Consider the following 24,075-nt stretch of genomic DNA (forward strand, 5'->3'; position numbering starts at 1 on the left):
GACAGAGGGGCAGCGGAAGGAGTTGGTGGAGCAATTTAGGCTGCTTTTGGGGGGGGGGGTGTCGGAGAGAGACGGCGGAGGAGCAGCGGGGTCGGTTCCTAACGGCCCGTGTGTGTGTCTGTGCTTGCGGGCGAACGAGACGGACAGAAGTCGGTAAGGGAGGAGCGGTGCGGGAAGGGCCGGGCGTTGTCGCCGCCATGTTGTGCTCCCTGGGCTACTCCATTGTTGGGGAAGTGGAGCCGGGGGTTCCCGGCTCCCCGCGGGGTCAGGCGGGGCGAGGGGTCGGGAGAAGGTTTGGAGACGAACGGACGGAGCGCTCGCAAGCGCCGGGGCTGTGCGGGCGGCTCCGGTGGGAGCAAACAGCAGCTTGGTGGGCGCTGACGACGTTACCTCGGCCCTTCGTTTTAGTTACAAGGCGAAGGCTGGAAGTGAAGCTGGGCGGCTCTTCCTGGAGCTTCTGGGGAGAGATGGGCTGGGGGTGCTGGGAGTGACACATCGCTTAGGGGGAGGTGAACGAACTGGAGAGCCTTAATTAAAGATTTAAGGAGAGGATGAGCCATAGGCTAAATAGGAAATTAGTGTCGAGTTAACGAGGAATTATTTTGCTAACGAAAGTGAAAAAAACAGTTGATTAGAACTGGAACTGCGTGGTGGAGACTGGAGGAGGGTTGGGACCCTTGCTGGGCAGTAACTGGGGCGGTGCTGTCCTGTCCTGGTCCCACAGAGCTCAAGGGTGGTTTTCAGGAAGGGTTCCTTTGTGGCCAGGAGTGATGCATTGAAGCGCTGGTTGCCTAAGAGTTCACCCCAAAATATTTTCCAGTGGATTTGACTTTTTTGCCCCTACTGAAAAAAAAAAAAGGGTAAGTTTCTTGCTGCTCCTTAACTATTTATTACAAGATCTATATATAGCATGATAAAAATGCTATTCGTTGTGAAATGGTAAGTGTGATGGTGAAGTTATGTAAATAGAGTGAGATAAATACTGCGGTGTTTGGTTGTTTTTTTTAAAGTTTGAAGTATATCGTCAGCTTTAACAAATAAGACATAACTGATATGAACTCTCTGTTTTGAAAGGGAAGCAATTGTTTCCTTAACCTGAGTTCAAACTTCTTTCTCCTTTATGCAGTGGGACTTCTCTCTTGGAGCTTCTGTGCCGAGAATCCGATGTTGGGCTCGGCTCCCTGGCTGAATACAGCAGATCAGCCCATGAAAACTTCTATTCCTAGCCAAAGGAAGGAGTCCAGCAAAAGGCAGCACCTACTCTTTCAGGCTTGGAAGCAAGAAAGGGGCCAAGAGTTGGAGAGCGTGCAATCTGAGAAGACAACTGAAAGGTAAACAGGGGTGGGAGGGGAATCTGCAGGAGAGCCAGCAGGAAGGTGCCAAGGACTGTGTGATAGTATCTGGCTGTCTCCTTTGGAAGTTCAGTTACAGATGGCTGCTATCCACTTGAGGCTGTTTTCAGTTTGCTGGAGTATTTCTTGGGACTTACCAGAAAGACACGGGAGTGGATTTATCAGCGCAAGCTTTGCCCACATCTTTAGGTGTAATAAGCTTGGTTTAAATGTCTTCAGTATTAAATACTAACACCTTAAATTTGGCAGTGTATTTTGCGAGCAGTGTGCCTTTCACATTCTTCCAGTAACACCTTTTGCTGAGGAGAAAAGGAAGTGGCATATTCAGTAGTTGGGCTGCCTGGAGGACCAGCGTTTTCATAACTGGGTAGAGAAAGCCGTGACGGTTGATGAGGGGACTGGGGCACAGTGCCTCAGGGATGGATTGGTATGTGACGTGCTGGTCAGCCATCAGCAGCAGAATTGTTAAGCCATTGCAGAGAGTCAGTAATCTCCCGCTGGGAAGATAACGCTGCATTGTAACTCAGTTCTCATGAGTGTGTCAGCTAAGTTCTTAGATATTATTGAAGTGTCATCCAGTAAAGGGGAAAACTGCTGCTTTCAACTGACACCAGTTTTGGTCAGATGGATTTCAGTCCCTTGCTTAGAATCTAAAAATTCTCTGAAATATTTTCCGTTTTTAAAAAAACGTAGTAGTGCAAACTCCACTGACTTTTTCCCGTTTTTACAGGTGACATTTAAGTTGAAGATGGGTGGTGGAGAAAGATTCAACATTCCAGTTCCCCAGTCTAGAAATACCACCAAGAACCATCAACAACTTAAAAAGAGGCAGAAGAATAAAGACCAGAATTCGCAGATGAAGACCTATATGAAAAAAGAAAGAGGACATGGATGCAACTCGTCACCTGGTGCATGGCAGGCCATGCAGAAAGGGGGAAAGAACAATGTTCATTTCCCCAGTAATCAAAATTGGAGTCCTACTTTATCAGATCGCAACCTGTTTTTCACACCTCAAACCAATCAGAACTATGCTGGAGCAAAATTTAGTGAGCCACCCTCACCAAGTGTTCTTCCTAAGCCACCAAGCCACTGGGTACCTGTTTCTTTCAAACCTTCTGATAAAGAAATAATGACGTTTCAGCTTAAAACATTACTTAAAGTCCAGGCTTGAGATGTAACTGTTCATATTCTTAAAGTTATTTAATTTACAGGGTTTCAAATTTGAGAGTTCTTACTCCTAACTCCAGATGCAGAGGTGTACAGAACTAGATGTTGTTGCTGCATGTAGTTAGTCACTTGGAAAAGAAGGGGGAAGTTTACATTCCCCTAATGTTTTACCTCAAAAGTTGTGTGCTGTGTTCACTTCACTGTGAAATAAGTATTTTCCCTGTAATCAACCTAATCAAATCCTGAACAGTCGCCATTTATTTTATTTATTGTAGGAGTAAATGGGACTGTCTCTCCAAATTGGAATTGTGACTACTTTTTGGTGTGGTGTTAGAAAACCAGCTTTTGCCTAACTTAATGCAGCATTAACTTGAAAAACATGCACTGAAAGTTCTAGTCAGGTACTTTGCTGCTTTTCAAACATGTAAAATTTGCTAGTTAAACTCTGCAGAGCAGCTTTGCTGAGCAGAGGCAGCCTCCACCTAGGTACTAGGTAGAACAGATTCTTCTGGTTACATCTGTGAGCTGGATTTGGCACTCCTGAATTGGTGGACAAACATTTCAAGCCTGTGACTAAAATTTAGATCTAGGAACTGTATCAGTGCATGTTCCTGATGGAAGAGCACATCGGGCAAAGTGGTGGTTACCTCGCTTCAGCTCTAGCAATACTTCACGAGTCAGACTGTGCCAACTAAGGACGCTGCATTGCCAGGTGACTGCCAAAACCTAAACACATCCTTTGTATTTCCATTGCACTGATGAGTTCTGAAATACATTTTTGTATCATGTTTTTAAAATTGTGGAAAAGGTGGAGTAGTTACGTTACCCTGCAATAATTGTTGTAAGTTACAGTAGCTTGTGGCAGGTATTAAAGTGTTTTCATAGGGAAGACAGAGCCATGTAAATAAATGTAAAACTTTGTAGCATATGTAAATTTATGCTGGGCTTTCCTGCACAGAAGTATTTTTTAGTACAAAACTGGTGAATGTAAGATGACCATGTTGAGCACATGGCCTGATTTAAAAGAAGATATTTTGTTTAAAAAAAAAAAGACATTTGTGGCTGTGCCCTTGCACTTAACATGCAGTGAATATGCACGTTTTACTTGGTTGTGAGCTCATTTTTGAAGTAAAATCAGTGCAAAAGAGGCTTTTTTTAATAAAATAAAAAAAAAAACAAAAAAAAAAGCTGCTGAAGTTTAAGATAATGTTCTGAATGTATAGGAGAGGTGCTTATGAAATTATGAAAAACACAAAGGTGTTTGAAATCAAATTGGATGTTTCACAAGAATGCAAATGGCTGAGTTTGGGTGCTTGACGAAACTGAAATACTGCAAGTGTTTGTTCCTAAAATGAATCAATGCTACAACATTCACTTGTCCCAGTATTTGCTAGAATATGTGAACTTCAGATGGGGCAGCGCACGGATTTCAGTGCTGTCACAGCTCCGTTGATTCTGTAATCGGAACAACTGAACTGCGATAACAGAATCCAAGGTTATGTAAAAATACAGTAATGACTAAAACAGTGCTTTAATGTGGAAGGGAGTTTCGCAGATTGTGGAATGTTCTTTGAGATGTCTTTCTGTACATTCAAAATGCATTGGCAGCTGGTTGAATGTTTACAAATCTATTGCTCCAAATACGATGGAATTGGCAGTCTTTAAATGTACGTCTTTGCGACCTGGACCTTCACCAGTGAATGAGCTGTATCCCAGTTACAATTGTGTGTACTCGGCTTCAAATTGTCCATTACTAATGGCAAATGTACAAATTGGAAACAAGAAAAATTTAAATAAACTAAACTTCTCACCCCCTAAAAGCATCTATTTATTTTAAGGTGGTAACAGAAAAGTGGGATTACATCATCTTGGCAGCTTAAGAAGTTCTGTAAAGCTCTGACACTTCAGAATACTGACGCATGTATTTAAACACCCCCTTGTCATACCCTTAGCTGGCAAGAAACTACAATTCCCTTTATCTGGTAAGAACCAGCAACCTGAGAAACACGGACACATGGTGTGTGTCCCTTCAGGCTGGGTGTCGGAATAGGCTGGAAATGGCTTTATGATGAAGCAGAGGCTTCAACCACAGCCCTCTCCTTCACGCCTTGCCGGGGGTTTGCGAACCCAGGGCTGGGAAATGAACACTAACATGACAAAACCAAAGCCTGCTGAAGGGCATAGCTCTGCCCAGGAAAGCGCAACTGTAAGCCAGGCAAGCTGGTCTGAGCAGATGCAGCTTAAGCTCAGCTCAGCAGAGCTCAGCACGCTCTGCGGCCGGCTCAGCACTAGAGGGAACCTCCTCGGGCCTTCACCGCTCAGTGACCAATCTCCAACAGGCTACGGCTGTATTAATTAAGTCAGAAGGTGCTCTCAAGTTATAGTCAAAACTTGTACATTTTATTCCCAATTCACAGGGTTATTTGCACAGATGGAACACAAAACTCAAGAAGAAAGGATGTGTATGAATAAAACATCAGCATCTTTTGATCAAACACACTACAGGGTACATAGTCTTCCCTTCCTATAATAGTCTCATCAGTAAGAGCATCTTTAGACAAATATTATAGCAATGGACTACAGACTTTTTAAGCAAGTTACAAGATAAATGGAGAAAACCAGCAATTATTAATGGGTGATTATGTCCTAAAAATGTGTAAATTTATCCCTTTGTACTTCAAAATGTTCATCTGCAACATCTCTGCCAAAAAAAATCCAGTAGCAGTGCTGCAATGTCTATCAATCCAATTGCCCTTCTCTGAACAGATTTCAAGCTGTTACCACAGACTAAACAGTCAGAAAAAAAAAGCTCTTTCCAAGAAGAGAGCTCAAAATAACATTTAAATTGAAAGTTTCCACTTTGAATAAAGCCATTATACTGTACATTTAAACATCTTTAAAAGACATAGAAAGGATAACATTTAGCTTTCAGAGACCAGTCTATTATAGTCCCTAATTTAAACACCCAGCTACTTAACCACTAAATTTAAGATTTTTAATTATCAGTTGGGTGCACGGACTTTTGGTGAAAAAGAAGTTCCCATAGAGCCTTCTATTACTGCTGAGATAAATCAACACGCTGCAGATACTTTGGAGCACAGCCACTACTTTCAGCAGAATTTTTACATTACTACTTCAATTCTACAAATTTTGCAGGAATGACAAAATCTAGTTCACCACAGAAAAACATAATTCCCACCGTTCTTGAGACTCCAAAAGAAAGATGCCTATACATGATCTTTTGCAGCCTGCGTATGTTCTTGCATTCCAGCTGTGCATAACCTGCAGGTAGCTTGCACAAGACAGGCTACTGCTTTTTTTAGAGCAGGACTAGGAGACCTGCATCAAGGAAGGGAGATGTTATCTAGATGGGCTGTGGCTTGACTCGCACGAATGCGGAAACATTCCCTGCCCTTTTGGCCACATCCTGCTAACTCGTCCCCAACTGAAAGGCCCACAGAACAGCTTCTTCACAATTTTTCCATGGGAGCAAGAACTAGGACAACATCTTTATTCATGCACTCTTGAAACATCGTGGGTTTGTGTTCGGCTTTTCTGGCTTGTTCATATACACAAGTCAAGTCAAAGTTTAGTCCTACCTCTGGGAGAGAAAGAAAGAACCATCAGAACTGTCAGATACTACATTATACTTGCAATGAATTGGATTTTCAAAACAAAAAAAAAAATTTAAACTGTGCTATACATAAATGTTGAGGCACACAATATAAGGACATGCTGACAAAATACTTAAGGTACAGTTACTGTTACTCTGCAGTGTCAAATTAGAACCTCAGCCTGGACACAAAGATGCTCTCCCCCCTCCTCCCCACCCATCCAGCTGTAACTCTGGCTGGTCTAGGGTGAACATCAGGCTCAGCAATCCTCTGCAGGCTGCTGACAAAAACACCACCACGCTTTCCCACGACACAGCCACGTGTCTGCTTTTAAGCAGGAATTTAGACTTAAAGACTACATTCATTTAAGAAAGCTGACAAAGGGCGGGGGTTTCTGCTGCTACAAGCCATTTGTATGGACAGCTACCAGACGATCAGAGCTCAACTTACAAAGTGTAAGAGTGGGTTTATCAAAGCAGTTAAGTGCTTTTCAGAGTTGTTTTCATTCAGTGGCATAAGAAGAACCAGTTGTAAATACCAAACACGCCAGGAGGCAGCTTGAATTTTAAATGTCATCAACAAAGTTTTACCACCTTCTAGAGCACCACTGCTGGTGCAATTTTTGATTCAGCAAATGTAAATCGATAAAGTGATACCAAAAATCTGGTTCTACATGAATCTTCAATTGCTGATTTTAAGTAGTCCATAACCTGGCTAATAATATCTGAATTATAACCATAGGGAAGTCCATCCAGCAATAATGAAAGTTAATGGAAAAGAAATGTCAATATATTAGACTAAAACATACGCTTATCACTCTTACTTTGTCTAGTACCCTTTAAAAATGTGACATGATACCTATTCAGATATTAAATGATAAATTCCTGACTTTACTGAAATACCATAGTACGGATTTTACTCCATAAGGGATGCATAGTTCTACTCCTAACCATGCTCTGGAGTCAAATTCTAAAGCTACAATAATTCCAGTGGATCCGTATTTCCTTCATTTTTTTATTACAGCATGTTTGCTAAATTTACAGCAAGCAGAAAATAAGCTGGGTCTTTAGTTATTTTGATCAAAACATTGATGTTTTAAAGGTAGTACACAATATTCGTTAAAAAGAACATATAAAAATACCTTTTTTAGAAGCCTCTATAAGAAAGGAAATACAAAGTTTAATCCCACAACTTTCCTCTGCTAGAGCTGCACGCTACTGCTACAGTTTTAAATAGACTTTTTGCTGTTTTTAAACTATACATCCAGGAAAGTCTACAAAATTAAAGGAACGTGCATATAAATGATTGCATAGCAGAACATGAACATTAACTGCAAACAGTAAAGAAAAAGTTAGAAATACTATCAAATGTACAAAGATTCTAGAACCAACCCCCTAAGCACGTTCCACTGCCAGTATTTAAAAGCCATCTGCATTTCTTCAAAGGCCCTGCTGAAAACACTAAAATCCAAACCTAAAACATTTCTCAGAAAGGAACTTTTTGAAATCGATGTCTTCATATGCTACTACGTAAGACAGCAAGGAACACTAGGTGTTTGATGCTGGCTTTTGAAGGTAAATAGAAAAAAAAACAACGCCAAAAGCCATTTTCATAACAAAGTATCTTGCCTTCCAGAGAAATACTGGTAAGATTACACACTGGTTTTGTTATTTTTCACATTCAATTTACTAAATATACTGTATTAGTGATAAACTAAATAGCTAGAGATGCAGCTCTTGTTTATATCCAACTTCAAACATTTGTTCTTAAGTAAAATGAAATCTTTTAACCAAATCACTATCCGTTCTGAGGAAGAAGTGATTCAGGCTTGCTTGACCAAATACTTCTCGATGTGTAAAAGCAAGCCTTTGTTACTCTAAGAAGAGAGATGGCTACAGTTTTATACCTATGAATACACCAACTAACCACAGGAGTCATTGGCATAAAAGTTTAGTTCTTATATACTGTACACACACAACTCGACACAATCTACTTGTATCTAACAGCAGGAAAACTAAGCAATTTTATGGTTAACTGCACACTAAAATTTAGAATAGATACAAAAACTGCATAAAATGTACACACAACCTAATATTTAGTTGCTCTGCCATTTGCTGAAATCTGAATTTAATTTTCCATTTCAAGGGTTTTTTCCCCTCACACATTTAGTACTAGCAGCCAGGTCAAAAGCAGCGAAGCCTCTATCCTGACAAGTCCTGACACTGCGCAATCTCTGAATGAGCTTCCAAGACCAACTCTCTCCCCATGGCGTACATGCAATGTTAGTACCATCTCTCCGGAGGGCAGGGTTAAAGAGAAATCTCAAAAATGTCTCTCCATAGAGCTCCATTTACCAACCTACTCGTGGCAGTGGGCATGGAGAACACAGAAACCTGCCTTTGAGCAATGGAAACATAAAATTGCCAGTCTGCATTTCACAGCAGTCAGTGTTGCACTACAGCTGTCCAGTTTTCTGTTTCATCACAAAGTTCAGCATTAAAGAACAAGTTAAACAGTTAGTTTAACTGTTCAGCACAAACTGGTACCAACTTCTTTACGGGTATGACATTTTTAATAGGACAATGTTGCAAGTTACGATCAATCAAGTCATCACCAATATCTAAGCATTAAAAATGCAAATCTTTACAAAAATATACATAGAGACACCACAACCAAATCGGTAGCTATGACGTTTAACCAAGTGGACATTCTCTCTCTCTCTTTCTCACTCTCTCTCAGTGGCTTCTCAACACTGTTTTAATTTTAACCATTGTTGGCTACAGGGAAAACTGACAAAGAAAATATTTTTTAGCACTGTTGCAACATCATATTCCTGATAATTTAAGTAAACTGAACTGCGTGTAAATGAATCTTACATGCCTAAAAACATCATGGATACACTGTTAGTGGCCACTGGACTTGGGACTAGTCCATGACCTTGATCTGGATTTTGACCTAGATCTAGAATGTGATCTTGACTGTGATTTGGATCTAGCTGGTTCTTTTTTTCTCGACTCCTTTTCATATCTTGAGCTGGACTTATAGTGTGTTTTAGAATCTGTTTTAGAGGTGCCTCTAGATTTGGTGTGAGATGCAGACCTAGACCGTGATTTAGCCTTCATTTCTTTCTTGGGCTGTGACTTGGATCGTGATCTTGAATTGGACTTAGATCTTGAAAAAGATCGATTGCGGTGTTTGAACCTATCAGAATAAAGGGGAGAGAGGAGATTTGAATGTAAAGACACTACTCTTAGACATCTAGTACATTAAAAATTGTTTACCATTTTTTTGCAGGAGAAATGTTTTTTTAAACCTATCATTAAAGGAATACAGTGATCTAGTTTGCAATTTAAAGCATGTAAAAAATATTTTACCTATCATTGTCCGAATGGCTTCTGCTACGACGAGGTCTTCCAGTAGGTCTACTGCTAAAAAGGTACATCAGAAAAAGTAAACGGTGACAAATACCTATATATTTATACAAATGCTTAATAAATTATTTTTCAAGCTGTGCATTTGCTTTTAGTTATTCTTCAATGAAGCACAGAATAATTTCATTCAGTATTTCTGATCTGATGTAGCATGCAAGATATGTAACTCCCACAAGTAATTACAAAGTGAGTATAGAAAAAGATTATTCCAAATTTTAACAATTAAATAGTCAATGTGGTGTTTCTCCTCCAACAGACTGCTGTGCAGTCAAAGCCAAACACACACTAGACTTACTTTCTGGGACTATACGATCTTCTATAGCTGTAATCAAAAGAACGACTTCTAGAACGTCTCCTTTCGTAACTCCGACTTCTAGATCGCCTATATCTGTCATAGTCATCATAACGCGAAGAACTGTATAGGTTTCTCCCCTCCTTGGCTTTCATTTGATTTGGTGCTGTAAAAAATAGCAATATTTAACATTTCAAATTAAAAAAGATGCCCTACTTTCCCTTTAGTGACACTACTAATCCATATTTTTGGTACTTAGCAAAAAGCCTAATTCACAGTTCTAGCAGACATGTTTACGAAAAGGACAGATGAGAGATCGCTGTATACCATTTGCCTTTTGTTGCTTTAACCACTGGACAAAAATTAATGCAGCCTTGTGGGCACTATAAACCTAGGGGAAAAAAACCCACTGAACCACCTCAAAAACCAGTAAGAAAGGACTAACACTCCATAAAACAAAAAACTGGCTAAGGTGATTTCAGGCCACCTGGAAACTGGTATGACAGGCCAAACCTATGACTGAAACATTCTGACATTCTTGAATTCATCCAAAAAGTGAAGGCTAACAGGGAATTAATTAAACACCCATTGTCTTGACTACACCGCACCATGCACTACACCTGATCCACATTCGTCTTTAATGATTAAAAGACAGCTTATACAGAAGCAGCAATGGATGCCACATATAGAGAAGCTTGATTCTAAAAGTACCCCCCTGCCAGTACAACGATCCACAGTCACTCTGTAGCTTAGTTATTAAAATAATGAAGAAGGATGAACAAATGTAGTAGTCTCCTGTTGTATTTTCTCTAAGCAGCACAGCTATCTTTACTCTGTATTAAATCCCATTCTCATTCAAACTCATAGACCTTGCTCAAAGTATTTTAAACATATCATGCTGCAACAAACATGATATGTACTAAATGGCTACAATTTTAATGTCTGACGTACTGCTGTTTACAACACTAAGCTAGATTTTGTTAATTTTTTTTCAGAAACTTAGAAGAAATCCCAATGTTTATACACAGGACAGAAGCTTGTCCTTCAGAGTACATAATTTCCACTGACTTCAATGAAAGTTAAATGTGCACATCTGAGGGAAACCTGGACAGTCAGGTTGTCTGATTGATAGCTTTAACTGAAAGTTCTTTAAGGCGCTTTTATTCCCAAGCTGCACATGAGTATTGTAGTCCTGTTTTAGATCAACAAGCATGTGTTAGGTTTACCAACAGCATGCTTTATTTTTATGTGATATCTGTATCTGTGTATTAAGAGTATGCATACAAATAACAGCTGGGAAAGAAATTTAAGTTCTCTTTATAATTACCTATTCAGAAAATAAAACGTCTGTTCCATGTTGAATTGAGATACCTTAAAATTTACTTTTATCCTGAAGCCAAATGAAATGAAGACATTACCTCAATCCTGGAAATTGGACTGCACTGGGAAATGTCAACACAGAATCACTAATATGTTCCAACACAACATAAATATTAAAATGCATTAAAACTGGGCTACTCATTTTGACAGGGAGAGTTTTCAACAGGATGTTTCTGCAAAGAAAGCTCTTCAGAATTTTCAGCTAGCAGCAAGAATCAGATTGTGGTAAGTGACCGTTGTAGTTAGTTACCTATTTTTAATTAAAACAAGTAATTAATAGTTACTGACTAAAAGGCAAAACATCCACATACTATTTATATACAAGGAAGAACATATTGCAATAACACATGTAATGTTGCCTGGCACTAAATATCAAGGCTAAAAATCATAGTCTGATTAAATACATGCAAGGCACTTACTCTTCCGATCCCCCTGTGCAAACTGGATCTCTATTTGCCGACCACAAATCCACTTTCGATCCAAATTATGGAGAGCATCCTCTGCATCACGGACATCTTCAAATGTGGTGAGTGTTAAGGTACTTGGGAATTTGAGTAGTTTACAGATTTGGTATTTAAAATAAAAAAAAACAAAGTTATTTTTCTAATTTTACTTTTTTGGTTTTAAGTTCTTTTGGTCATGCTACAGTACACACTCGTAAGTGTACTTTTTTTTTAATTAATCACCAGCTATCTGAGAACTGTAATAAAATCTCATAATATGACCATGAACTTCATCAGCAAGCAGTTGCTATGTGATATCCTAACTTTTTTCTTCTCCCACTTGTACTTATGCAAGGGAAAAAACCCGGTATCCTTTTCAAAATACATTTGTTAATGGTCATTCAGTTCCCTCCACTACATTGACTTTACTAAAATTAAACCCTAGCTCTTACATTATGTTAGATATATCAACAGTAAAAATTAACATGAGCCTATTAATTTTAGAATTGGGATAAAGCTTTCCTTGTTTTCCATCAACTGATTTTAAGTTTAAATTATGTAATGCCATGGACATGCATACAGACTTTCAACAGTCTGAGATAAAAGCACACCCCAAAACCCCTACACTATCCATCAGGTCAGATGTTCCGTAACACAGACATTACTCATTTTAATTAGCAAGACTGAGCACTACTGCAATTCACACACTTTCTTCCAGCTATGTGACCTGAAAGAATGAATTGCCTTTCTCATTGGGGCAACTCAGTTCATCATCAGCATCATCTATGCGGAAAATAAACTATCAAGTTGTAGGTATCTATCTTGATAAACCAAGAACGAATGCACTTTCATTCAAGACCACAGTTACAGTAGTACTCACATGAGAAATATTACAGGTTTTGTCAATGGACTAAACCAGAATCATTCATCAAATTACTGCTTACGTGACAAACAGAAGAAAAACTGTTATTCTGTAGGATACATCAGGAATGACTCCTTTAATCTTGGCCACCATTCAACTTCATCTTGACCTTTAACTCTTTAAGTGCTTGTCAGAAGGACTTGTCATGAGATGCTTGGCCAAAAATGACAGATGGCTTTATCTTTTACTTTGAAAAACAACCTTTTCCCCCTTTTGTAGATAAAGCGAAGCTTTGTCTCCCATTATGGCTTGTCCTTCTTCCAGCTTTTCTTTATTTTTTCTTTTCCCAAACTCTCCCTTCTCTTCAAGCCTGATCCTTAAGAGGTCTTTGGCTTGTCTACTTGCCTTAATTGTTGAACTCTACTCTAAAGGTTCTTTCATGCTTTCTCTTTGGGGTCGCCATTACTGTACAGCTTTACATTCTGAGGCAACAACAGAGGACAGTAAATTAGGGGACAATATTAAAGAACGAAGTTCACCTCATTTTTTATACAATCTGATTTTGATCAAGTGATTCCAGTTTCCATTTGTTAAATTAACAATGAATACCAGCCACAGTTTGCTAAGCACAAGTTTACTTACATACCAGTGATAATAAAAACGTGCTAGACAATTCTGAGTCAGTGATAAATTTTCATTTAAATCATATAGTATTAATCTCAGTGACATAAGCAAGCTTTTATATTATTGGACTTAAGTTTTGCAAAAAGGCAAAGAACAATTGAGAGAAGTTAATCTTCAAAAATAATGAAGCATCACAATATAAGACACTTATTAGATACAACACAAAAATAAACTGCTTTTTCATTTAGATTTGTTACCTCTTACACAAACTTGAATTTCAAACTTCAACACCCCTCACTAATCAGCCATCTGAAGAAAGGATATTGAACATAAGCAAATCCTCTGGGACGACGAGTGTAGAAGTCGAGTGGAACGTATACATCGACTATAGGCCCATAACGACCAAATTCACGGCGCAAGTCTTCAGACCTAGAATATCACAAATATCTTATATTTTTTCCCCCTATTTAAGGTGTTACAAAACATATACCAAAATAATAATAATGATGATGATGATAATAATAGGTTTGTTTTTTTTTAAATACACAACCAACATGACCACCCATCTTTTTGGTAGCAGTTGGTAGAGGATAAATGAAAACATTTCAAGGGGAAAAAAGTGTTTGAGCAGTTCATTGTTAAGCAACACACTAGGCTCTTCTGAAACACTCCAGACTCAGGATGCTTAAGACATACTGAGGCATTCTGAAAATAGTGTTCAACACAATTCTAAAATGTAAGTGTAAACTGAGAAGTGACACGTATTAGTCAATCCATCGCAGCATGTACTAGCAAAGGTGGGAAGAAAGTGAGAAGAAGGATCTAAGAATTACTGCTATTCAAGTACCCCGTGTAACTCTTAACAATGATTTTGCAACATGCAAACTTCAACTCTAAGATCCAAATCAACAGTATGAGAACAAACCAGTCACACGTACTAATTTCCATAGAATAATCAATACTTACAACCACATCAAATAGAACAAACTTGAGTGAGCAACCATTCATGCCCTTAGGATAGCTTTTCCAAAGAGGTGGCTTTAAGAGAGCTGAGCACAAAACTGTTGAACAGATCTGTAACTATACTTGAAACAACTACTGTCTCCTCAACCAAGCGGTTTCTTAATCACATCAGCTTCTTTACAAGTACTATTGTGTCATTTGAGGACAATAACCTGTACGAGAAAGACTGATGTAATACCATATTTATGTGGTATGGAACAGTTACTACCATTCATTTCTCTTTGTCACTGGTTGGGAAGGAATCTACAGTGCATACATATAGTCAATGGTAGCAGAAAGCGACTACAACAACCAACATCAAGATCTCACAATGAAATAATCTCCAGGAAGAATGTACTGTCTAATCACAAGCTTATGGTGAAAGCCTCAGTAGGACCCACACTATTTTAAAAAGTCTGGAAGTTAACAGTCCTCCCTGACTGTTCTTACAGTAAAATAAACTATTCAAAAGAGAAAAGAAAATTCACGCAAAAAAAATTTTAAATTTTTTGATTTGAAGCTATTTATGCTTTTAACCACAATAAGGTTCTTAACTCATTCCATCATGCTCACACTTCTGTTATTTGCTAAACAGCTTTGGTGCAAACTGCCCAGGCAGCAAGTTTGACAACCGATGCTTGTATTTTATACAACTAGACCTTACAGAGACTTCCATGCAAATTCTACAATAATTAACAATGGAAGAGTGCTCTAACTCATATGTGTCGTCTATACGAATATGATCTATAAATGTGTCCCAGCTGACAACAAACACAAAAAGGACACAATAAAGTGCAAAACAGAAATGGAGAAATCTAGCAGTTCACTAAAAATATCCAAGCAATGAACAAGAACCTGTACAATACACACTGCTTAACTATTTCAATTCACTGTGAAAACTTCTTTCACTGAGCTGCTGCACATATTTATTCCTTACGGCATTTTGCCACAATACAAATACTACGGAGAAAAAGCACTGTGTATCCCCGTGTCCCCCCCCCGTACAGTGAGTGTCATAAGAGGACACGCGGCATAATTAATGCAATAACATTCCACCTGAACGGGCAGCAATTACCCCGCTAACGGAACCAACCACGCCAAGAATTCTGGGGACACCAACAGCAAAGGCGCCGTTTTCTCCCTTCTAATAAAACCCGCTGTATTTCAACAGAGCGAAACTCCCGGGGCTGCTGAGCACGGCCCGGGGGCAGCGGCCACGCACATCCCGCCGCCATCTCCCGCCGGACAAACCCCAACGCGGCTACGAGAGCTCCGCTTCTTCCCAGCTCAGCTTTGTTCTGCCTGGACGCTGTTTTCAAACCGATCCTCGTGGAGAGGAGGGAACAGAGCAGCATCGCGAGGAAAATGGAGAAGGGCGCGGGAGGCAGGGCAGGGAGAAAGCTAAGGCGGGAGCGGGCCGAGCTCCCCCCGTCCCCTTCCCTCGCTGCGGGAGGGCCCCGCGCCCCGCCGCCCGCGCGGCCTAGCCAGCCCGCCAAAGCCTGCGCGGCCCCCGCGCCCCGCTGGCGCCCGCCCCCACTCACCGGGTGTCGTCGGCCACGTTCCGCACGAAGAGCGAGGTGTTGGGGGGGCGCAGGTAGCGGGACATGGCGGCGGCGGGGGGGGGGGCGCGGGGCAGGGAGCGAGCGAGCGGCAGGGCCCAGGCGCTGCGGGGAGCCGAGCGGCTGAGGAGACCCCTCCGGAGCTGCACGCAGCGCCACCGCCGCCCGCCCGCCGCCTCTCGCGAGACTTCCGGCGGGTCTTCCGGCGAGAGGTCCGCGCCAGGAGCGAAACACTGGGGGGGAAGCCGGAGAGGCGGCCGGCGCCAAAAACGGCCCTACCCTCAGCGCGCATGCGCGGTCTGGCGCCGGAACGTGCGCTTGCGCAGAAAGCGCCCGCCCGCCGTCACTCACAGCCCGGGCGGGAGCGCCCCTCCTCGCTCTCCGGCACCGCCCGCACATGCGCACTGCTCCGCTCCCGCGGCGGCTGGCTTTTCCCGCCGAAAGAGGGGGAAGCGCGCGAGCTGCCTCCTCGCGCGGGCAAGATGGCGGCTGTGAGGAGAGAGGGCGGCACCTGCCTCACGCCGCCGGCACCCGGCGCCATGGCTCGCCCTGCGCTGCCGGCCAGCACAGCGGACTGAGGCAGCGGCGGGTTGGGGGGTCGGGCGGTAGGACTCGCTGCGCGGGAGCTTTTCCCATGGCTCGAGGGATCGCTGTTCTGCGGCCCCGTCAGCGACAGCATCGTCATGCCCCGGCAGTTTTCATCAGCCAGCTGTAGAGCAGCGCTGCTTGCAAAGGACCAGCCGTTTTTTACTAAAGCCATTTGTGTAATGAGAATAATAAAGTAGGCAGGTAGAGAGATTATTTCTTAACACCTTATATGTGACTCACCACAAGTATGCAGGCAAATAAATGGCCGATCTGTGACTGAACAGTTACAGGTGATTTGAGGATGGGTTCAATAATTAGCACGCCTGCATCTTTGCTGATGTGAGGAATTTTCAGCAAACCGCAGGTCAGAGAGAAAGACACAGAGTTGATGCAGCCCTGACATCTGTCAGTAGAGTATTTACACTGTTTAATGGCTGGATATGAATGAAGGCTCGTGGGTGGTCACCACTGTTCGTATCCTGGCATTCTCACACTCAGAATTGCCTGACATTTCTCCAGGTTTTGAGTGACAGATGAAGTTCCATCATGGACACAGGAGATATGTGTCAGCTATATATGCTGCTCTTCTGAAAAAAAGAAAATTATGATGGTTGTATGCACAGTGGTCTGTGTTCAGGACTCTGCTGAAAAGAGATGGGGGTTCTCTGGCAGTGTTTTCTGCATTTAATATTTACATTTAACATTATTCTGCATTAAGTGCGCTTGCAGCAGGTTGAGTTTGTTACCTTGCGCAGTATATACACAGGTCTGTTTACAGAAGTCATCAAAAGAACATGAAAATCAAGAAAGCACATTAGTGACTGAAGTTATGGTGGGAGTGAGTGACACAAAGCAGAAGAAATTCCTTCTCTAGGCATTCTGAAAAACAATGGAATCACTGGACAGTGGAGTTTGGTGATGGATAGAAATACTTGCTGCCAGGATTACCATTTCAGAGCTTTTCAAATTGGAAATGAACAGTTTTCAACAAGATCCAAATAAGATTATAAATATGAAGTCCTTTGCAGAAAAATTCACTTCGTTTTGTAGAGGAGTGGATTCAGTACTATTGTCCAAACCTATAAGGCTTTGTCATCCAGAAATGATCAATTACTTTGGGCAATGGGGCAAGGTTTGCAATCTGATCAAAATCCTTCAGGTTTTGACTTCATGAAGAGAAATGCACCAAGTATTTCCCCCTAAATCTGTGATGTGCTGTGGCAGGAGAATATTGCCATTGGATTGAAAAGATTGGCACAGTTGTCAGAAATACTAAATCACTGCAATTGTGAAGTAAGTATGGTGAAGTAATATTTTCAGAATTTTTAGTGCTTTCGATTAAAAATGGTTTAGCATCAGTTGAAGTTCCGTATAGGATTAGTGTGGTTTTAGTATGTAGTATCTACAGCCTATAATTTAAACCGCCTTTGTATATCAGTTGCCATGTGTTGAGGTGGAACTTTGATAAGGGCTTGAATAGGGAAGAAGCGAGTTTGCAAGGCATAAAATGTCAAGTGAGCAGGACCTGAGTAGTTGTTGAACAAAAATAAGACCTTAATGTTTCTTTTAAAACCAAACAAATACATATGCATTTTGCTTTAACAACATTTCCATTTTATGTCATAATGTATCAAAGCAAATAATTGTTTTGTAACAGGGTTTATAAGTGTAGTGTTCAGAGTAATGAATAATCTCTGCATTGGTTTAGAAATAAACCTGAAGCATCTTGTATTTTGTATCCTACAACTTACTGATACAGCATTTGGTCAGTGAAGACTTGCAGTGTTCTATGAATTTACTGTTGGAAAACTACGCTCTGTTTTGTAGTGTTTCTTTGTGGAGTTAGCAGCAGTTACCCAGCAACTTCCAAACAGAAGTGTTTCAAGCTCTTATATGGCTTTTTGCAGTATGGATGCATTAAAGCAGCCTGCTCCCTGAGTTTTACCAGTGTCTTGATTTCTGTTCTGTTGACCTTGTTTATGTGTAACTCACATGGAATTTAATTCAGTCTACAAAAGAGTACTTAGCATTAGAACTGCCTGGGAAGCAAAATGAACACAATGATACTTGCACAGTTGCACCAGTAAAACTCCTCATGAGGACAGCCTTATCCCAGAATGAGAATACATTTCTCAGATTGCTTTTATCACATTGCAAGTGTTATTAACTAAAACACAACCTCCCCCCTCACAAACTGCTCTTCTCCTAGCATCGGAAGATGTAGACTCAGCGCTCTTAGTTAGAATAAAATGTCCCCATGAGGATTTTTTTTTTTGCATAATCAGTCCAGCAAATTTTTTCATGGAGGTCTTACGCTCGAGACCAGTTCTAACAGAACTGCGGTGACTTTAAAAAGTATGAAATAGGATCACTAATATAATAGTAGGATCTAATCAGCAGTGAACAGAGAAATGGTTATAGGCATGGGTCCTGCCATAATCTGAACCTAAATGGTCTAGAGCTTGAGCTTCACAAACTTGAACTGTGACAAGCAGATACTGCGAGTACGTTGGAAGAATGTTCAATTCCCTTTGCACTTGTAGTGCCTCATTTTTGCTTAATTGTACTCTTGTGTACTTCAGTTTAAGAGCAGTCATTCCTATTATTACTTTGTAATTGTTTATGACTGTTAAATATTTCATAGCTTTTAAAATATTACTGTTTCTATTCCTGTTACAGACATGTGGTGCAGATCAACTAAACAAATGTCTAATTGTTCTTTGCTGACTAGATTATAGAGAAAAGGTTTTAGTAGAAGACTAAACTTTATTAGACAAAGGAACTAAAGCTGAATATGTTCACTGAGTATGTAAGAAATCAAGAAGCATTTATGTCAGCTTTTGTCTGCTCCCAAGGATTATTATGATAAATCATAATGTTCCAGTTAATGTCCAGCATTGGTTGTCTGGGAGACAGACTTCTGTCACTCTGAGTATAGAAGGGAACTGTAAGGGAAAACGCAGTCTGATAATAACGGGAAGCGATATGTGTGTGAAAGGAGAACAGAAGTCATAATTATTTCCTTCTACTATTTTTTTCAGATAACAAGTATCACACTTTGTGGAGACTGCACTTTATTTTAGGTATGTAAAGATGTCACAAAGAAGGTGATCTGTCTTTAAAGTTTCTTGCTTCTTCTGACAAGTGTTGCTCCACCCAAAGTTATAGTCTGTAGAAGACAAATATGCATAACTTGTTTTTCATTTAGACTTTAGGAAGTCTATTTATAGCTAAATGTCTAGAAGTTTCTGTAATTTACATCTGAATCCTTCTTATTCCACAAGTAAATACATTTACAGTATCTGCCTATAAATGTATGTATAACATTTACACCAAAGAGAATTTTTTCACAGAACCAGTTCTGAAGATGGAAAATCTAAATATAAATGCCATCATCAACTACATTTTATCACTCTGTTTTAAGAGCTACCATGGATACTACCAGAAAGATCTGCTTCCTGTAATAGAAATCCACTGTCCCAAATAACAATGGGGTCTTTTGCCTGGTGTTTTGCTTTACTTAATGTTAGAAAAGTAGTTTGACATACTCAAAATGATCTTAGTAAATTGTATGCCCAAAACCGTAGAACTGCAATGTAGGTAGTTGTCATTCTTGTAGTAGTCTTTACCCAAGTGGACACTTCTTGGGAGCCTAATGAGCTCTTCATCAGTACCGACAATTTGGAACTAACTGAAGAACTTTGAGGAACTGTAGGTGGAACAAGTGTGTTGTAAATTTTCAGATTTGGCTCAGCCTTTACTTTCTTTTCAGAGCCAATGCTGTGGATAAATCTGAGGGTGGAAACACTGCTATAGTATTCTAGAGGAATTTACAAGGAGTCTTTCTGCAACATGCTCAGCAGCTAAAGCCATTCACACTTCAGTGCCTAGAATTAGCCCCAGGGTAGTAATTAATAAAAAGATTTGTTGAGCAGGATGTAGTAAATGTATGAAGAATGCTTAAAGGAAAGTCATCTAAGGCAGTTGGTTTTAATAAGAAACAGGAATAATAAAGGATACTAATAATATTTTCCACTAACTGTGGTTATTTTGAAATACTGAAATTCTGCATCTGCAGATTTAAGCATGTGTAAGGAATTCTACAAGTAATGTTGTAATTTTGGGGCCAGGATTTGTTTAAGGTATTGAGCCTACACTATGAGCTAAACAACATAGAACATTTTTTCCTTCAGCATTTTTCTTAATGTGCCATTATTTTCTAACACTTACCTCCACCATTTCACCTCCTTTAATTTCTTGCTCATGAGAGAATTTTTCTGATTTGCACAAAAGCTTCCCATTTACCATGTTCACAGTACACTGTTGAAGCAGATTTAAAAATGACAAAAAATTTTATATTTTGAAATTTAATTAGAATAAGTAGGGGACTACATAAATAGGAAATAAATTATACCAATGCTTCATAATCACATCTGCTAATTTAAATAGGAGACCACAGCATTTTAATAAGAGTTTTAGAAGCAACATTTCTGTTTGTTGAAATGATAGAAATGTATGCTAATAGAAATGGTACAAACACATTTCACTCATACACAGAAACTGGAGTATAAGGGTGAATGAAGAGATGCACCTGTTCCCGAAATACATTACCTTCATCTTTTTGCCATCCATAGTGGTAATGTCAGCCTCTTTTCCAAGCGTAAATGAGTTAGTTACAGATTGCTTGGGTGTTTTTGATGTCACAACAAAGTCATCTCCTTTTTGTTGTATTTCAATAATAGGCTTGATATCTTTGGCGAGTTTGATAAGGTCATCTGGCAATGCTGTAAAAAAGGCAAAAAGGACTTTTTCTGTTATGAAGTAGTGTGTTGATATGAAATAGCAAATGCTTTTCTCCGATAAAGGTGCAAAAGATACAAACCAGTAATAGGAAGGGATGTCCAAGTTAACAGACAAATCCTATTTTGGATTCCTCACTTATCTATGGGCATATTCTTCCATTCCATCTAGTCTGTATAGATTTTGATATTATATTCATTAGTCTTGTGTCAGAATATGTATTGTTTCTTTCAGTAGCGGCTTGCCACGTGATGACATTTCTCCATGACGAAAACCATGTGTGTATTATTTTGTTTCCCTCCCTCTTCCCAGGGAGATTGGAGGTGGGGGTTATCGGTGTAGTCAGAGCTGCAACAGTGCAAGTAACCTCGACCTGCCTTGTTGGGGTGTTTCTAGCATGATTTGGGACTATTACCTTTAGCAGTAGAGGGATTGGTTCAGGCATCATACTGTCGGACTAGGCTTTTCAACTGTAACTGAATTTTATTCTACTGAATGTCTCTCACATACCTTTAAAACCCTCAATGTGAACGTTTTGTCAAGGTTGTCAAGACGGTAAGTGCATTTTTATTAATGTAGGCACCTACTAAGTCATAACCACCAAGTCTGTTACTTAAGGATTACTAAACAGCTATCACATATGTTAATCGCTAGTGCTGTAGAAAGTGCGTGCACTACCAATAGCACATTGGAAAGCTGTATACATCATAGACAACTTGTTTCTAGTTAAATGTATTTATGAAGTTATGTGTTAATCAAAACAAGTTGATTTCTGATATACCTCTTCTTTCCTGAGAGACTCATCTAATGTTAAGATACCGATTTGGGGGTTATCTGTAACATTTCTACATTGATTTGTACAATTTTCAGCTTCTTTCCGTTTCCAAATTAGACTTAACAGACTTTCCTGGCAGGGGGTAGTTTTTCCCAAACAAAATTTAAAAATAGAAATACAGTAATAAAAAATGTCATGCAAAGTGTTGCAATCTGAGCAAATTATTTCAGAAGTAGCTAGACACTTACCAAGAGCTTTCAGAAACGCTTCATAGTTCTCTTGAGCATAGACCTGCCAGGTTCCATTGAATGCCATTATGGATGTTATAACGCAGTTTAGGGCGGTGGTGCTAGCAGAAAAGCGAGGGCTGTCCCTGGTCATTCAGATGGTATTTATGGAAAGGGAAAAGCCAGCCCAAATTGTGAGATGACTGGCTAATTATTAACCGTGAAAGAAGAATTATTAATCATTTATTTGTTCTTAATGATCATAACCTCTAGTTCATTCTGCTTTGTAGAAAGCCTTACCTTGACCAGCTGGTTTGGGATGTTATGTTTATTGTGGGTTACTGAACTTGGGTAGTTATTCATAACTTGTAAAGTGTTGCGTGGTTTTCTTTTTGTTCACAACTTCTGTGTTTAATACATTTTCTGTGTTTTGGACAGAATTCTTCAGATAAAATGGCATAATTTACAATAGAAGAGAGGTAATTAGTGTCTTGCAGTAGGAACTTCCTAATAATCACAATATTCTGTACCGTGGGCGCTTGGACTTAAATGATGTCCTGATGACTTAAAATCCACAGCTAGTTCTTCCAAAATTGCGGTCCTCCTATTACTTGAGGACACGGAAAATTATGTTGGAGTGGCACCATCAGTTATTACTTTATCCAGTAGCTGTCAGTAATGTGCATCTACATATGTATTAAATTCAATTTGTTTTGGTCTTTTTTTAATAATTACTGCATACATAGAAGACTAAAGGTAAAATAACATGGAACATTGCTTGGAGACTGAAATGAAAGAAGTAAATAGGATGTATTATTTTTCTTCTCACCAATAACACCAAGAATTCCTCACTCATTATAGCTATTGAGTGATATTCCTTGCTATCTGTGCAAGCATGACTGTTGATTTTGGAAGACATTCATTAGATTATGTGTCTTGCAATTATATTGCTTAATTCAAATAGAGCCTGTATCCCAGGGGTAGGTGACCTTTCTAAGTTAACTTTTATTAGTCCATGCTGGTCAGTAATTCTTCTATTTAAATAGAAAACCAATGCTGAACTTTTTCTTACAAATTCACAACTTTTAGTATGTCATTTTAAAGAAAATTCACACACAAAAAGACAATTTTGTAATTGTATTTACATATGATAATATCTGAGTAGCAAGGATGAGGTACTGCTAATGAATAAGGCTGTATTTATGTGTGGGGTGTAACACACATGAGCTCTAAAAGGTACATGTTTATACTAGAGTTATTTTAAGACACGATTCATCTGTTTTACTGTAGAGTAATGTTAATGATGCCATCAGGCATCAGGGTCTGCTTTTCTTCATTCACTATAAGATGAATCTAGACAATTAGCTAAGCTCTCACTTTTTAATTTTATTATATTAAATGATATAAATTATATAAATTTAATGTAAATAATGTCTGAAATGTAACTGCCTTTAGTCAAATGATTGGCAATCCTGTACAGGATTGCTGTGCTCGTTCATGTTGACACTGGAATAGCAGTGTCCCTCATATAACTGGGAAAAATACTGCTATTGTGAGGACAGTTTATACTAGTTTGTGGAGCAAGGTAAGATGCTATTTTGCTGAATAAATGCATTTAGCTGGATGGCTGTATTAGGAATGCAATCTTTTTTTATGGCAGTTTTACTGGTAGAAGCTGGGAGTGTAGCTGTGGCTTCAGAGAAGTTGAGGGGCCAGACTTTTCTACATCCAAAATAACTGAACATAAGTAATAAACATAAAAATCTCTTTAATTCTAAAGAATATAGGTGTCCAGTAGGATGTTCCTCTGTAAAGAACCAAGCTTTGAAAATGTCACTGCCCTGTTTTCTTCCCGTATGGCTTAGGTTTGTAAAGGTGCATACTTCAAGGCCCTGATTCAGCACAGTACTTAGGGAAATTCCTAACTTCCCACACACAGACAGGCTGACCGATTTCAAG

General features: G+C 39.7%; 3 protein-coding genes across 10 annotated transcripts; 1 reads left to right on the forward strand and 2 right to left on the reverse strand.

Moving 5' to 3' along the window:
• On the forward strand, positions 1 to 4,339 carry PNRC2 (proline rich nuclear receptor coactivator 2). 3 transcript variants are annotated; one of them, XM_075437713.1, is made up of 4 exons: positions 1 to 153; positions 725 to 860; positions 1,127 to 1,331; positions 2,083 to 4,339. In XM_075437713.1, the coding sequence occupies exon 4, from the start codon at positions 2,101 to 2,103 to the stop codon at positions 2,521 to 2,523; it is 423 nt and encodes a 140-aa protein (XP_075293828.1). In that variant the 5' UTR covers positions 1 to 153; positions 725 to 860; positions 1,127 to 1,331; positions 2,083 to 2,100; the 3' UTR covers positions 2,524 to 4,339. The 3 variants fall into 3 exon arrangements, with proteins under 3 accessions (XP_075293828.1, XP_075293829.1, XP_075293827.1); XM_075437714.1 differs by having other exon boundaries at positions 745 to 860; XM_075437712.1 differs by lacking the exon at positions 725 to 860.
• A 558-nt stretch (positions 4,340 to 4,897) lies between these two features.
• SRSF10 (serine and arginine rich splicing factor 10) lies at positions 4,898 to 15,977 on the reverse strand. 5 transcript variants are annotated; one of them, XM_075437711.1, is made up of 6 exons: positions 15,709 to 15,967; positions 13,488 to 13,594; positions 11,656 to 11,757; positions 9,860 to 10,022; positions 9,508 to 9,558; positions 4,898 to 6,120 (listed from the first exon to the last, which is right to left on the reverse strand). In XM_075437711.1, the coding sequence occupies exons 1-6, from the start codon at positions 15,771 to 15,773 to the stop codon at positions 6,102 to 6,104; spliced, it is 507 nt and encodes a 168-aa protein (XP_075293826.1). In that variant the 5' UTR covers positions 15,774 to 15,967; the 3' UTR covers positions 4,898 to 6,101. The 5 variants fall into 5 exon arrangements, with proteins under 5 accessions (XP_075293826.1, XP_075293825.1, XP_075293823.1 ...); XM_075437710.1 differs by having other exon boundaries at positions 9,508 to 9,561; positions 15,709 to 15,963; XM_075437708.1 differs by lacking the exon at positions 4,898 to 6,120 and adding an exon at positions 6,128 to 9,334 and having other exon boundaries at positions 15,709 to 15,977.
• A 3,394-nt stretch (positions 15,978 to 19,371) lies between these two features.
• On the reverse strand, positions 19,372 to 22,287 carry LOC104326302 (fatty acid-binding protein, liver). 2 transcript variants are annotated; one of them, XM_009931075.2, is made up of 4 exons: positions 22,138 to 22,287; positions 20,926 to 21,098; positions 20,545 to 20,634; positions 19,372 to 19,483 (listed from the first exon to the last, which is right to left on the reverse strand). In XM_009931075.2, exons 1-4 carry the CDS (start codon positions 22,268 to 22,270, stop codon positions 19,433 to 19,435), a joined length of 447 nt encoding a protein of 148 aa, XP_009929377.2. In that variant the 5' UTR covers positions 22,271 to 22,287; the 3' UTR covers positions 19,372 to 19,432. The 2 variants fall into 2 exon arrangements, with proteins under 2 accessions (XP_009929377.2, XP_075294152.1); XM_075438037.1 differs by having other exon boundaries at positions 20,926 to 21,119.
• Between the last annotated feature and the right edge of the window lie 1,788 nt (positions 22,288 to 24,075).

Source organism: Opisthocomus hoazin, chromosome 17 (genome assembly GCF_030867145.1).
Source record: "Opisthocomus hoazin isolate bOpiHoa1 chromosome 17, bOpiHoa1.hap1, whole genome shotgun sequence".
In the NCBI taxonomy this organism is placed as follows: Eukaryota; Metazoa; Chordata; class Aves; order Opisthocomiformes; family Opisthocomidae; genus Opisthocomus; species Opisthocomus hoazin.

What these genes read in the sequence shown, in the direction of transcription:
- PNRC2 (XM_075437713.1), top strand. Translation starts at nt 2,101, where the DNA reads ATGGGTGGTGGAGAAAGATTCAACATTCCAGTTCCCCAGTCTAGAAAT.
- SRSF10 (XM_075437707.1), bottom strand. Translation starts at nt 15,773, where the DNA reads ATGTCCCGCTACCTGCGCCCCCCCAACACCTCGCTCTTCGTGCGGAAC. An exon ending in AGGATTTGCTTATGTTCAAT is followed by an intron (nt 11,758 to 13,487) that starts ATCCTTTCTTCA and finishes CACTCACCACAT; the next exon opens with TTGAAGATGTCCGTGATGCA. An exon ending in AGATCGTATAGTCCCAGAAA is followed by an intron (nt 9,562 to 9,859) that starts GTAAGTCTAGTG and finishes GTACCTTTTTAG; the next exon opens with CAGTAGACCTACTGGAAGAC.
- LOC104326302 (XM_075438037.1), bottom strand. Translation starts at nt 22,270, where the DNA reads ATGACCAGGGACAGCCCTCGCTTTTCTGCTAGCACCACCGCCCTAAAC. An exon ending in AGCGTTTCTGAAAGCTCTTG is followed by an intron (nt 21,120 to 22,137) that starts GTAAGTGTCTAG and finishes TAACAGAAAAAG; the next exon opens with TCCTTTTTGCCTTTTTTACA. An exon ending in AAGGAGGTGAAATGGTGGAG is followed by an intron (nt 19,484 to 20,544) that starts GTAAGTGTTAGA and finishes TGTCTTCTACAG; the next exon opens with ACTATAACTTTGGGTGGAGC.